This window comes from Rhinopithecus roxellana, chromosome 12 (assembly GCF_007565055.1).
Source record: "Rhinopithecus roxellana isolate Shanxi Qingling chromosome 12, ASM756505v1, whole genome shotgun sequence".
NCBI classification, from domain to species: Eukaryota; Metazoa; Chordata; class Mammalia; order Primates; family Cercopithecidae; genus Rhinopithecus; species Rhinopithecus roxellana.
Window position 1 is genome coordinate 88,668,439 of NC_044560.1, and position 14,878 is coordinate 88,683,316.

The 14,878-nt window shown below is 46.6% G+C and overlaps 1 protein-coding gene across 1 annotated transcript in view; it reads right to left on the minus strand.

The window, feature by feature from the left end:
* Positions 1 to 720, minus strand: part of GNL2 (G protein nucleolar 2) — a 30,209-nt gene extending 29,489 nt beyond the window's left edge. The window contains exon 1 of the mRNA XM_010352671.2: positions 494 to 720. Within this exon, the coding sequence (XP_010350973.2) occupies positions 494 to 557 (64 nt within the window). The 5' untranslated portion in view covers positions 558 to 720. The remainder of the gene's footprint in view (positions 1 to 493) is intronic.
* Positions 721 to 14,878: the final 14,158 nt, after the last annotated feature.

The following is a 14,878-nucleotide window of genomic DNA, read 5'->3' on the forward strand; positions in this document are numbered from 1 at the left end:
CCAAAACAGCCTTACTGCAATGATCATATTGACTTCTTTGTAGGGTTCTCTAAGCACTTTACCAGATAGAATAATTCCAAGGGCAAAAACTACAATCCCTTTCTCATTTTAAAGGTCAAAGTTAAGGTGGCTGGCAAGTATGATCACATGTAAAAGGCCCGATTACCCATTTTCAAGCTGACTTTCTCTGCATCTCTCAACTGGAGAGGACCCGAGGCTGCCAGCCTGAGTGTTCACTTCCCCTGACTTTAGACCAGCTGACTACACTTTGGCCTGCCAGACGTGCAATATCAGCCCTCCTCAGTGCCCCCCTAAGAAGAAACCACCACAAATATTGCTTTCCTTTTTCCCTTTTCATCCCCAACAGCCACCCCGCTAGTAGTCATTCTAAGCAATGCCACCCAAGTAACCCTCCTTCCCCTCCCAGTCCTCCTTGGAGCCCTTCCCTATACTTCCTCCAAGCTCCACCCTCGATCAGCCCTGCCGCCTGTACCCGGGTTTGTGCTGGCCTTGGACGGGTTGATGGTGCTCCGTCCTTTGTACTTGGGCTTCACCATCTTGGCGATGAGACCGGGACCGGAGTGCGAGGTCCGGCTTACGTGGGGAAACAAACTTAGAACTACCCAAGCCCGGCCGAAGTGACCCGCGTGAACCACGCCGGACCACGTGTGCACGACCTACGTCACTTCCGCTCGCGCCCCTCCCTGCCCCAGAGCGACTTCCTGTGAACGCGCGGCGCGCGCCACCACCGGCCTGGCTCCTCCCCCGCCCTAGCCACCTAGGCGTCGCCCTGCGTGGAGCCCCAGCCCGCTCCAGCCCTAGCAACCGCCAAGCTGCCCCTCCATAGCAACCGCGTAGATACCCTGAACGCGTGGCCCAGAGCTCCCAGTTGGGTCCACCTCCAAATAAAGAAGCCTCTTCCCAGGCCAATGGCACAAGCTTAAGTTTGTCTTCTGAATTTGTCTTCTAAATCCTTCCAAAAGTTGCCGACCACACAGCAGCCAAATATCCATTAGAAGGTGTCATCCTCTTCCTTACAATTCCAGCAGCTTATCATTACTCTTAGAATGACAGGTAGGGGAAGGGGGAAGGGAGAAACAGAGAGAGACAGAGATTGATTCAAACTTTTTGCCATCCCTACAGGACTCTGTGATCTGGCGCCTACCTGTTTATCTGATCTCATGTGTACCTCCCTCCCTCTGGTTATTCTGACATTTACGCTGGATATTCTCTCTGCCTGAATCACTCTTTCCCAGAATCTTTGCATAGTTGGTCATTCAATCCTCAGCTCAAATATCACCTATTGGTAGGCCTGCAAGAATTAGCAAATAGAAATACAGGACTCCAAATTAAATTAGAATTTCAGCGGAAAAAAAGGAATACATTTCTTTAGTACACCTCCAATAGTGCCTGGAAAATACTTACACTAAAAAAGTATTCGTCGTTTGCCTGAAATTCAAATGTAACTGTACGTTCTGTATTTTATCTGGTGACCCTTCATACTGTGAGAACTCTTTCCTGTCTAATTTGTCTAAATCAGCCACCTTTCACCCTTTCATAGTTACTCTGTTACAGTATTCTGTTTTATTTATTTCATGGCATTTATCACTAGTTGAATTTTTTTTTTTTTTTACCAGTTTATTGGCTGCTTCCCTCAAACTAGAATGTAAGCTTCTTGAAAGCAGGGACCTTGTAAATTTGTTCACTGCTGTGTCTTTAAGACTTGAATAGCACCTGAAACAAAGGACTCAAAAAATATTCATTAAATGAAAGAATGAGTAGATGGGAATGTCTCTTGCCTTGAGAGTGAAGGAAGGCATTAAGACCCAGTGATTTCTGTTTCTACTAGCCAAAATAAAGTTTCTAAATGCCAGTGTTTCAACCAAGAAGCCCTCTTTTTAACATTTTTTTATTTTTTTGTTTTTGTTTTTGTTTTTTGAGACAGAGTCTCGCTCTTGTCGCCCAGGCTGGAGTGCAGTGGCACGATCTCGGCTCACTGCAACCTCCGCCTCCTGGGTTCAAAGAATTCTCCTGCCTCAGCCTCCCAAGTAGCTGGGATTACAGGCACACAGTACCACGCCCAGCTAAGTTTTGTATTTTCAGTAGAGACAGGGTTTCGCCACATTGGCCAGGACAGAAATACCTTCTGTCCCTCGAGCTTTGCTGGTCTCAGACTCCTGACCTCAGGTGATCCACCCGCCTCGGCCTCCCAAAGTGCTGGGATTACATGTGTGAGCCACCACGCCTGGCCCCTGTCTCTTTTTTGGTACCTCAAATTGTCAGGAAGTGGCCATCTTTGTACCCTCTGGATAGGCCAGAAAAAAGATGGTTAGGCAAGAGGAAGGGTGGATACATGCAGTGTAGCTCATTTCATAAAAACGAACAACTTGTTATAAAGTGAGGTATTCTAATTGAGCAGGGAATGATTGAGTCTTTATTTCTCTGAGTTTGAAACAAACCCCGAAACATTCTTTTTAGAGCAAAAGCAGACCATGTCATAGGCAAGAGCTGGAAATACCTTCTGTCCCTTGAGCTTCGCTTTCATTGCCCCAAGGGCAAGTATCATGAGATTAAATGCAATTCTGCTGGGAAGGCCCTGACCTTGACTTGTGTTAGGGAAGCTCTGAGAGCTATTTGGAAAAAAACGTCATGCTCAGTGAAGATGCCCCCTTCCACCCCACACTGTCCCTCTGATCCCCAAAACAAGGGTACAATAGCCTCCTCCCAGAGAGAAGATTCAGTTAATGTGTTTCTGATGCCTCAAGTTGGTGCAAACCAGAATAAACACGGATGGCAAAAATCAGCCTATGAGCTCATTCAGGCTTTGATCAGAGACATAATTTCATTATGAAATTTTGAATCAGGCTGTTGTGAAGTCTTGCCAAGGAGTTTCATTTTCCCAGATGATATGGTGGGTTGTTTCTCTCCTGTTCTCATACTCTGCTTGCATTTATGGTACAAACTTTCCATCTATTTTTATAATCTGACCCATCAATCCTTTTACAACAATATTTGCCAATCTCGACAACCAACGTCAATTCTACCAGCAGATAAAAAGCCTGATCAAGGTAGGTCAAGCTTAAGTTACTGGTTTGATTTGCCTGCCCTGCTTGCTGCATTGTAATGCAGTGACTATTTTTCACTCTCTTTTCTGATGTCATGCCGACCAGCAAAGGCAAGATACACCTCCAGGTCTACAGTTCCTCAGCTTTAAAACAGATGCAATAACTTAACTACCCTGAAAGACTGCAATAAGATCATATGAGTTACGGTATATGGAAGCATCACGGACATGGTACACATCATGCAGATGGGATGCTTTTTTTTTTTTTTTTTTTTTTTTTTGAGATGGAGTCTTGCTCTGTCACCAGGCTGGAGTGCAGTGGCGTGATCTCAGCTCACTGCAAACTCTGCCTCCCAGGTTCAAGCAATTCTCATGCCTCAGCCTCCTGAGTAGCTGGAATTACAGGCACGTGCCACCACGCCTGGCTAATTTTTGCATTTTTAGTAGAGATGGGGTTTCACCACGTTGGCCAGGCTGGTCTCGATTTCCTGACCTCAAGATCTGCCCACATTGGCCTCCCAAAGTGCTGGGATTACAGGCGTGAGCCACTGCACTGGCCAGGGATGCTTTCTGTTTTTCTCAAAATCCAGGATTAGCTACTTATCCCCTCAAATCTTGCTCCTGGTAACCACAGGTTTGTGTGAATGAGAAGACCTTAATGGAGACTGGCTGGAAATACCATGTTCTGGACTGGTGTCTTCACAGGAAGCAGACAATCCTGACCTTACTTTTTTTTTTTTTTTTTTTCAGACAGAGTCTTGCTCTGTCACCCAGGCTGGAGTGTAATGGCGCGATCTCAGCTCACTGCAACCTCTGCCTCCTTGGTTCAAGCAATTCTCCTGCCTCATCCTCCTGAGTAGCTGGGATTGCAGGCACCCGCCAGGACACCCAGCTAATTTTTGTATTTTTAGTAGAGGCGGGGTTTCACCATGTTGGCCAGGCTGGTCTTGAACTCCTGACCTCAGGTGATCCCCTTGCCTCAGTCTCCCAAAGTGCTGGGATTATAGGCATGAGCCACTGCGCCCGGCCCTGACCTCACTTTTATCTTCATTCTGTAAAAAGTTTGTCATTGGGGTCTAATGGGCAAATAGCAGCAGCTTCTAAAGCAGCATTTTTCAAAGTGTGGTCTGAGAACAAGCATCAGAATCACTTGGGGGATTTGTTTTAAAATGCTGGGCGTGGTGGCTCATCCCTGGAATCCCAGCACTTTGGGAAGCAGAAGCAAGTGGATCGCTTGAGCTCAGGAGTTTGAGACCAGCCTGGGTGACATGGCAAAACCTTGTTTCTACAAAACATGCAAAAATTAGCCAGGCGTAGTGGCTCAAACCTGTAGTCCCAGGTACTTGGGAGGCTGAGGGTGGAGAATCGCTTGAGCCTGGGAAGTGGAGGCTGCAGTGAGATTGCGCCACTGCACTCCAGCATGGGCGACAGAGTGAGATCCTGTCTCAAAAATAAAATAAAATAAAAATGCAGATTCCTGGGTTTTATCGGAGAGCTTCCAAAATCAGACCATCTTGGGGGTGGGGTCAAGAGAATCTACATTTTGGCAAGCTCCTCAAGTGATTTTTGTATATACAAAAGTGAAGTGTTTTCCAAGAGTCACTCGGAGGCTTTCTGGCCAGGTGACCAGAAGGCAGCCCTGGAAGATTCAGCTTCTTTCCTACCTATCTTAAATCATCTTGTTCTTAGCAGAGCCAGGGTGAGGAAGGCTGCTGCAGTGTCTAATGTACTCTGAAAATATATGTCTTGGCTCTGCCCCAAATGCCTTGATATTTATGCTGCAGCTGGAGGGTTACCCTTTGGCAACGCTCCATTGTAAGGCCATTAGCTCTTAATTAGTGTCAGCTTGTTGGGTTATACTTCCCAATTGAACTGCTAGCAGAAGCTGCTCTTTTCAGGCCTCTTGTGTCTCTCCTCTGGCAAGTCCATGATGCATTGACCCCTGCCTGCTGAGGCCAAGAGTTGGGCCCCTGGAATGACCGCTGCCCAATATGAAACAGTCCTAGTCCCCAAGTGCTAGGTTCTGGGACTCTGGAAGAACAGAGAAAGGCTCAGAATATATATCTACAGGGTTTTGTTGTTTTGTTTCATTGATAGAAAACAAAAAAGTGAGTCCTTGGTTATACAACCTCAACAGTTTTACAAGCAAATTCAAGTATAAGAAAAGTAAAGTTCGGCCGGGCGTGGTGGCTCATGCCTGTAATCTCAGCACTTTGGGAGGCCAAGGAAGGCAGATCATCTGAGGTCAGGAGTTCGAGATCGGTCTAGCCAACATGGTGAAACCCTGTCTCTACTAAAAATACAAAAATTAACTGGGCGTGTTGGTGCACGCCTGTAATCCCAGCTACTAGGGAGGCTGAGGCACAAGAATTGCTTGAGCCCGAGAGGCAGAGGTTGCAGTGAGCCAAGATTTACACCAGTGCACACCAGCCTGGGCGACACAGTGAGACTCTGCTACAAATAAATAAATAATAAGAAGAAGAAAAGTAAAGTGTATTAACTTGGAGCTTCATAGGCCAAGTTACCCTCAGTTTTCAGTCTAGGATACCTGGGAAATTCTTGGACAAGGATATAGCAAACTGGTGGGCTTGCTAGTTGTAAAAATGGCTAGGTGACTCACCTCTGGGAACCCCGAGAAACTTATCTTTATGGTCACCACTTCTAAGTGGGAAAAACAGTCTGTATTAGTCTTGGCATGCATCTCACTGCTGGGTAGGAGCTCTTCAAAAAGATCCCCAGATTAAGCTTTGGAAAAATAACTAGAAGCATTTTACTCCTTCCTATCACAAAATCCCTTGTGGTCTTCGGCATATTCTGCGCAAGAAAATCTGAGAAGCCCTTTTATGAGATACGATTAATGGCCTCTAATTTTCAGCGTGGTTTAGATAACTCAAGACTGCTGGCTGTGTCCTGAGAAGTGGATCCAGAACACACACTGATGTGGGAATTTAAAATATAATTCCAAATTGTAGATAATTGTTTAAGCTCTGAGGAGGTTGGAGGGCCTATATTAAGTCATCTCCCCAGGATCAGTGTGTTTCCTATTACACTTGATATCTATCTGTCCTGGGATCCTTTTGATTTTGAAGCCGTTAGACCAAATCTTTGTGTAATTCTTTACCCCCTTGTCTCCTGCCCACCTCCCTCCTTTTTCTTTAAGAAAACACTTTTTAAAAATTTTATCCAGGTCCCTTGGTTTGTTTCCAGTGGAATAACGTCACGTTGAAGAATCTGAAAAGTTAACTTCCCGTCTAAAACCAACAAATCAGTGGAGCTCTGTCTGTCAGATGGTCAGTCTTGCCCTAAGGGCATCCTCTGCCCAGAAAGACACTGAGATTTTCCTTGACCTCCTCCATCCCTCTTGCTCTTCTGTCTGGTTTAGTCTAGACTAGGAACAAAATCTTATTTCTAAAATAGAGATTCAGGCAAAGGTATGGAAGAAAGTCAGGGTGAATATCTTCTCAAGCAGCAGAGGAAGAACTAGTCAAAACCTTTAGCTATGTTTCCTTCTTTAGAACCCCGATTAGAAAAAGATAAGTCTACCACTTCCTCATCTTTGGGAAAAGCAATCCTTCCTACCCACTGTGCAACCCAGGTTGGAGGAACCTTCTAGATGGTTTTGTTTGTTTGTTTGTTTGTTTGTTTGTTTTGAGATGGAGTCTCACTCTGTCATCCAGGCTGGAGCACAGTGGTACAATCTTGGCTCACCATGCCCAGACGAGTTTTATATTTTCAGTAGTGACAGGGTTTTGTCATGTTGGCCAGGCTGGTCTCAAACTCCTGACCTCAAATGATCCATCCGCCTCAGCTTCCCAAAGTGCTGGGATTACACGCATGAATCACTGCACCCAGCCCCTTCTAGATGCTTTAAAAGTCTATGTGAGAGACTTTAAAGTTGTCAGTTTTGCTTCTAGCTAGAGCTGGGCAAATCCCCAAGATGCCCAGTCACTGTGCCCAGGACCTGGGGACTCAGGTTTTGCTGTGTCCTCCCCACTCTCCTACATCAAGAAAAGGCATGAACCAAACGAAGTAGCTTATCTCCGAGTGCAGGGGTAGGCAAATTACAGCCCACAGGCCAAATCCCACCAGTTGCTGTTTTTATGTGGCCCACAAGCTAAGAATGGTCTTTATGTTTTTAAATGGCTGAACAAATTCAAAATAAGAATAATATTTTGTAACATGTGAAAATTATATGAAATTCAAACTTCTGGGTTCATAAAGTTTTATTGGTTCACAGCCACACCATTTGTTTACATATGGTCTATGGCTGCTTTTGCACTACAAAGGCAGAGATGAGTAGACACGACAGACCACAAAAGGCCTGTGAAGCCTAAAATATTTACTACCTGGCCCTTTACAGAAAACACTTGCCTACAACCGCCTGTGCTAGGGCACTAGTGTGTGCTGTGATCATTGAAGAGACAGGGAATTGACCATTCACTGACTATCTATTTGCCATTGCTCTCTGAGAGTGAACATTGCCCATCCCACTGTAGAGGTATATTTCATTTTTTCTGCCCTGGGGATTCAAACGAGGGGTCCACTCCATACCTCATGTAGCTGATACTTTCATGGACCAGCAGGGGGCTCTCTGCAGCGGTTTAAAATTCATGGGGAGAGAGCTGGTGTTAGAGGACAAAAGCAAGTCTCAGGGGAGCAGCACTGATCTGTCAGTCTCCTAGGTGAGCCCCAGGATTTTTTTTCTGCCTGAAGGGAACTTCAGGCAGAAATCCAAACTGCTCCTTTGTCCATGGTCTTTGTGAAAGCAACTTTGGTAACCTTGAAGCAAAGCACAACAGAAAGTAGAGGAGATGGTCCACTTGCCCGGCATGGTTCTGGTGCACCATGGTCTTTAGGGGCTACACCAAGTGCAGGCAGCTTCAGGCGTGTTGGAGGCAGCCCCTGCAGCATGGCACAGGGGCACACACTGGCAGGTGGTCTTGAATAGCTTTGTGAGCAATGCATGCTGATGAGGGGCTCAAGAGGTGAGGCAGGGACGGGTGGATGTCCTTGCAGGCCCTATAGTGTTATTTATAAGCATATATGATCCAACCCTCAGAATCCCCTCCTGCCAATAAATGAGACACTCACCAGGCTGCATATCATGGTATCAAGTTATGGAAAAGCACATGGAAAATGCAAGTTTTCACATAGCTAAGTGGTAGCTGAGCCAGACTACCTGGGGTCGAGTTCTGACCTCACTATTTATTAGCTGTGTGTCCTTGGTCACATCCTTTCACCTCTTTGTGTCTCAGTTTCCTCATCTGTAAAATGGGCCTAATAATGGTATCCACCTCACAGGGCTGTGTTGAGGATTAAATGAAGCAATGCAAGTAAAAGGCTTAGAATAGTATAAGCACTGTGTCAATGTGTAGTGCTGTAAGCGCTACATGTATGCACATAGTGTAAGTGCTATGAGAGTATTTCCAACTATACCCACAGCCTCAAGAGACTTGGGAAAGAACAGGAATGCAATAATACATCGCACAGTCTCTGCTCTCAGGAGCTGATCTTAGGCCGTGGGATGCGGACATGGATGTCATAAAGGTGAAATAGTCCGTAGAAACATATAGGAGGAGCAGCTACTGGGGAGGGGCCTCCTTCACAGAGGAAGGGTAATTCCATCAGGGTAAGAAATATGAGTAGAAGGTCTGCAGATGAAAGCAGGGAGAAACACATTTTGGGGGGAGAGAACAGCATAGACAAAGGCATGGGAACTTGAAAGTGTATTTTTACTGGGCACCAGTGAGTAATTCTGAGTAGAAGACTAGATGGGGCAGGGGATGGGAGTGCCAGGAGATGGGCCTGGAAATCTGGGTTGCCATCAACAGTTGTGGCCAAATGACAGAAAGATCAAGATTGCTTTGCTTTTGGCCTGATGCCCCACTGAGCTTTGATGCTGGCCTCATTTTTCCTTCTAGAAGGAAAAAGGAGTAAGCACCATCAACAACTATCATCTCCAGGGATAATATAAGAACATTCCCGTCCAAGAGGGATTGGTCCATTCATTCACTCAACAAACATCTAGCCTATGATACCAAAAGACAAATGCAATTGGTCAAATATACAGGAGAAATATGGACTGGGCAAGCCATGGCTGTGAAGAACCTGTGGCCATACAGCCAAAGGAAAGCAAAAAAAGGTTGACAAAGGAGAGCGGTGGATGCGGTGCTACAGGCCGTCTGGGAGAGCAGAGAAGCCAGTCAGCCAGCATGGAGACGGATCAGGAGGATCAGGAGGGTGAAACAGGTTTGAAAAAAGTGGGAGAAAAAAAAAAGAGGAAACAGAAGGGTAAACCATGGGAATGCGATGAAAATGTGTTTGTGAGAAATTGAGATGCAATGTCTGTGGACGTTTTGTTGGTTTGGTGGTGGGAAAAGAATTGTAACTATGCGTGGTAGGCAAATACCTCGTACAATAAAATACCTTGTGAGAATGAATGTGCGGGCATGAGAGAAATCAAGCACAGTCTATCGGCAGTGGTCCTGCCCTTGGGAGAAAGGCCAAGTATATATTCAAGGCAATTGTTGCCAGAGTCCGTGAGCCCCTGGGGCGTATCCAAAGTCTGAGCCAGATGGGTTATGTGTATCTCAACCTGGAGCAGGCAGCTTTTTATCAGACTTTTCTGCCCAAAGTAGGGAGGTACTGCTGCCCTCCTCCATGCTGAGCCCAGGCCTGGAAGTAGCTGGGTAGGCTGGGATTCTACTCTGGGGCCCACAAAGAGGTGGCTCCAGCTTCAGGCCCATCCCAGGGCAGTGCTCACTTTGAGCTTGCCATGCCATTGGATCCTGAGGCCCAAGTGTGCCAAGGGCAGTCCAATACCCTTTAGGGTGTGGTTTCCTCGTGCCCCAGGCAGCGAAGAGTGTAGCAGCAAGACACTGGCTCAAATCAGGAACCATCATCCACATGTAAAGCCCTCAGAGATAAATCTGATGGGAACAACGATTAGATTAAAATGTTGGGTTCTGTCATGGTGAGCCTGCTAGTCACTTGGCCTCAGCATCGAGTCCTCCCTCTTCAAGTCCTCCAAGATGAGACAGTGGAGTTCAACTGCCTGAATGGCCATCCTCACATCCCCACGGGGCAGGCTTGGGTCAGCAGGGCCACAGCTCACTGCCCCACCCACCCAACTGCCACAGCCTCTTTCCATCTCAGTGTCCTGCTCCAGCTCCAAATCCTTAGGAGAATACTTTCCATGGTCCCTGGGATTGTGACACCCTCATCGTCACACCTTTGCCAAGCGAGGCTTCCAGAACTGGCCCAGGAAAGCACCTCTCTTTGTTCCTTGCGCTGCCAGCTCATTTGACAGGCTTGGATCTGATCTGGCTGTTACAGCATCACCTATCCCCCTCCTCTGCCCCCGAGTCCCTGTCCCTCCCCCACCCCCTGCTTCTGTTCTCCTGCCCTGAAGGCTGCCAGTTTATTCCTTTTGGAGATGAACTCATTGTTGACTTTAACTCACTTCGATGTTTCCCAGGGAAGCATTCTGGCGGGAGGCCCACCGCAGCTCCTTGAAGAAGACAGCCAGGCCGGGGCCAAGACTGGGTGCCAGGGGCCTTGGAACTGCCAAAATGCCTCCCATTTTATGGACAGGCCTGGCTCACCCTGAAAACATTCCAAGTATTTAATCAGCAGTCCATGGTACATATTGGGTTGCAGAGGGAGCCCTCAGAAGCCGGCCTTTTAGGAGACAAAACTCAGCCAGAAGAAGGAGCTGGCCTTCTCCATGGACCAGGCCGATGCTCGACAGATGGAAAAAGTGCATCCCAATAACAAGGATCAATAACCAAAGGCTGACAGCTGCAGAGACCTGGCCTGAGGGGCCCCTCAGCTCTGCCTCTTTCCCACACCAGATTGAGTCCAGCCAGGAATCCATCTCACCCACCTCCCTGCACCAAGCTCCGGGAGAGCGAACAAGCGAGGGAGGAACCATTTTTCACATACTTTCTCTTTCAAAATGTAGCCCTGTTTCGCAATTTCCTACTTAACTTCTGGAAGGCTCTGGGGCAGAACCCAAGCCACCTTCTCTAGCCACTGGCCTGGGTCTCTCGTCACCAAGAACCTGGTAGGCTAGCGGTGACAGAGAAAGGAAGGGGCCCAGATTTACTAACTCTCCCTCCGTCCCCATCCATGCTAGCTCACCCAAGGGTCTATTTAGTGCAGGTCTGTCTCTCTCTCTTTTTGTAGGGACAAGGTCTCAGGATGTTGCCCAGACTGGTCTTGAACTCCTGGCCTCAAGCTGTCCTCCTACCTCAGCCTCCCAAAGTGCTGGGATTAGAGGCATGAGCCACCATGCCCGGCCTCACATTATTGATGCTAAAGGAGCTTCAACCAAGCCTCCAGTCAAAACCTGTTTATTGTTCCCCATGTGTTGGCTTTCTCTTGGGAGAGCCAGGAGGTGTGCCACACCAAAGCAGGTGCACCCAACCCTGGTATGCTCATGTCTCAGCAACCCCTGAGGCACCGAATCTTCAGATCTTCTCTACTCCCCTATAACTAGGCTTTTGTTCTGGCTCACTTTTACTGGCAGTACTAAACAGTATTCCAGCCCTTTTGCAATGAATCCATTTAGTCCTTAAAAATGAAACCTGTTCTCTCTGATTGTTTTCCTCCTACCTTATCACTGTTCACTTGGGTTTCCACCTGTTGCCCATTTAAATCTTGTCTGGACCACAGCTGGAGGAGTGAGACGCAAAAAGCCAGCACCTGGGTTGCTGGCCCTGCATCAGGGACTTGTAATAGAGCCCAAGAAGCTGACCCTTTTCCTAAATTCCCTCTCAGTCCTCCTACACCAAACCAAACAAACCAGAAAGAAAAAAAAATCCCCACTTAAGTAAACAAATCCAGAAAACACAACCCCATCACCCAAAATATTGAAATGGAAAACAAATCTACACTCTGGAGATTTGATCTGAAACATACCAGAGCTGGAACTGCATACAGTGGCCAGAAATGTGTTAGTCTGGGCAAATCTGTGGCCCTGTAGAGGAAAAAGCTAACATTTTCCAAATAACAATGTGGGCACGTAACAACCACATACAATCATGTGCTGTTGTTGCCTAAACCTGGAAATAGGGTTAGGCAGCTCTACATCTTGACGTAGATTCCCTCTCTCCAGCACTCACTCATCCTAAAAAGCACAGGGTGTGATGTCTGGACCAACTCCGGGCTGCTCTCAGCCCTTATGGTCTCTTCCTCAGGTGGGCTGCTTCTCGGGTTGTGAGCAGGTTTTGAAACACACACCCCTCTCCAGCTCAAAACAGGACAGGGTGAGACAGACACGAGTAGGTCCAGGTGGGGCTAATTGTTTTTTTGGAAAGTACTGGGATCGCATCTGAAAGCACCCAGTGTATCAGTATCAGACGATCTTGCCAGTAATTCTGCAGATGTAGAAGCTCAAGTGTGGGGTGTACATCAGTGGATTCAGGACTTCCTGAAACGCATACTATGTACCTTGTCTTAGCTGCCTAGGACTTCAAGAGCAGCTTTAGGTGGCTCAAAGATGTGATGTGGAGAAGCGGGATGGCTCAGAGCATCACAGAGTTGATGGCAGGAGATACAGGAGGATTCAGCTCATTCTTTGATGTTGCTAAGATTCTGAATTTCTGCTTTGATGTTGGTGTAGAGGAAAGCTTATGACAGTGCTTCTCAAATTATTAAATATCTGCACAAATTTCCTAAGGGATCTTCCTACAAGGCAGATTCAGATTCTTTAGGCCAAGGTTGCTGGTCCATGGCCACACTTTGGGTAGCAAGAGCCTAAGGGTCAGGGACACATCAGAGCCAAAGACAGCCAAGACATACTGGGACTAAGGATTGATGCCCCGAAGTGAGAAACAGAAGGACAAAGAGAATCAATGGTGCACAAAAATAGAGTCAGAGGCTGAAGTGGGAACAGAGAAGGTCAGGGTGACAAAAAGAGGGACTGAGAAGACAGAGTTAGAGATGCAGAGACGGGCAAAGACAGAACACAGAGATGGAAGATGGATGACACAGAGAGACTTGCAAAGACACAGCCAGGGTCAAGGAGAGGAGACAAGGTAAAGAGTGAGGGAAGAAGGGCTGGGGTTGGCTGTGGGCAGTCTGTGACTGGCAGTGAAGATCACAGGTGTAAAAGGGACAAGACCTGCAGGTGCACAGACATGAAATTCCCCACTTTCCTCACCTCCCAGCCTTCCCACACCTGCATCACTCTCTCCTTGCTCCTGCAGAGCAATTCCTCCCAATGGAACCTTCCACTACTGATTTCCCCTTCTTTTGCCTGTGTACTCAACTGCTTTCTCTTAAGTGCAGCCCTCCCAGAAGGTTTTAAACACCATCAAGTCTTTCCCATCTAAAGAAAAAGGGTCTCTCTTGACTCATATTTCTTTCTAGCTCCTGTCGTATTTCTCTTCCTCTTTTTCACAGCTAAGGAATTGTCTGCTTCCATCACCCTCCCCAAACACTGCTGCTAAGCTTCTGTTGGCACACATGTTGCTGAGTCTGATGGTCACTTTCCAGTCCTCTTTTGCTTGATCTCTCCCTCCTTCTTGCTAGTTTCTGGGGCCTGATATTCCCCTGGGTTTCGTCTTGCTTGCTTCTTCTTTAACTCACCCTTTGTGATCTGATCTTTATATTTAGAGGGTCTTTATATTAGAGATGGGTCCAGACTCCTCTCTTCACCCAGTGCTGTCTTTTCAGTTGACCTCTTCCAAACCCACAGCCTCGATTGCCTTCTGTACACGTTTACATTCCAGCCTGAACTCCGCCTGTACAACTAAACCTGTGTTTATGTCTAAGCAATGTCTGCTCACCATCTTTACCAGGATGTCTCAGAGGTGCTACAAACTCAACGTGGTTGAAACCAGATTTATATTCTTCCTTCTTCTCCCAAACTGGTCTTCCTCGCAGGTTTCCCATCTCAGAACACAGCACTGTCATCTCTCTGGGTGTTTGAGTCAGAAACAGAGATTTCGTCCTTGATAACTCCCTCCCCGTCTCTCCCCTCTTCCACATCCAATGCATCACCAAACTCTGTCAACTTTATGCCCCAAATACCTTTGAATTTTGCTCACTTCTCTCCATTTCCACTGCCTCCACCCTAGTTCAAATCTCCAACATCTCTCACCTAGATGACAGCAACAGTCTCCTAACCAACCTCTCCCTAATCTGTCTTTCAAGCTACAGACAAAGTGATCTTTGCAAAATGCAAATCTACTTGTTTTGGCCTACTGCTTAAAACCCTTCAGCAGCCTCCTTTGGCTCTGAGAATAAAGGACCAACTCCAGGCAATCTTTCTAGAATCATCTGAACTCATTTGCCCTCGAGACCTTCCAGCTATACTGGCTTTCTTTCAGTTCCTTGGTCAAACTACTTTCTGCTACAGGACAATTGCATATGCTGTGTCTGTAGAACTGTGCTGTCCAACATGGTAGCCACTGGCCACATGTGGTTATCGAGCACTTGAAATATGGCTAGTGCAACTGAAGAATTGAATTGCTAATGTTATTTAATGTTAATTGCCTAAATTTAAAATTTAAAAACATACATCATTAAGTTCCAGAAAAACTGCTAAGTGTTCTCAAAACAGCTTGGCTATGTGTATCTTCTTTTTCAACTTTAGTTTTTATGCAGCATAATTACAGATCAGGTATTTCCAGTGAAAATGTAGCATCCAAATTAAGATATGCTGTGAGTGTAAAAATACACACGGAACATTGAACACGTGGTTTTAAAAATGTAAAAGATCTCACTAATAATTTTCTTTTACCTTGATTGCATGTTAAAAAGATAATACTTTGGGGCCAGGTGCAGTGGCTCATGGCTATAATCCCA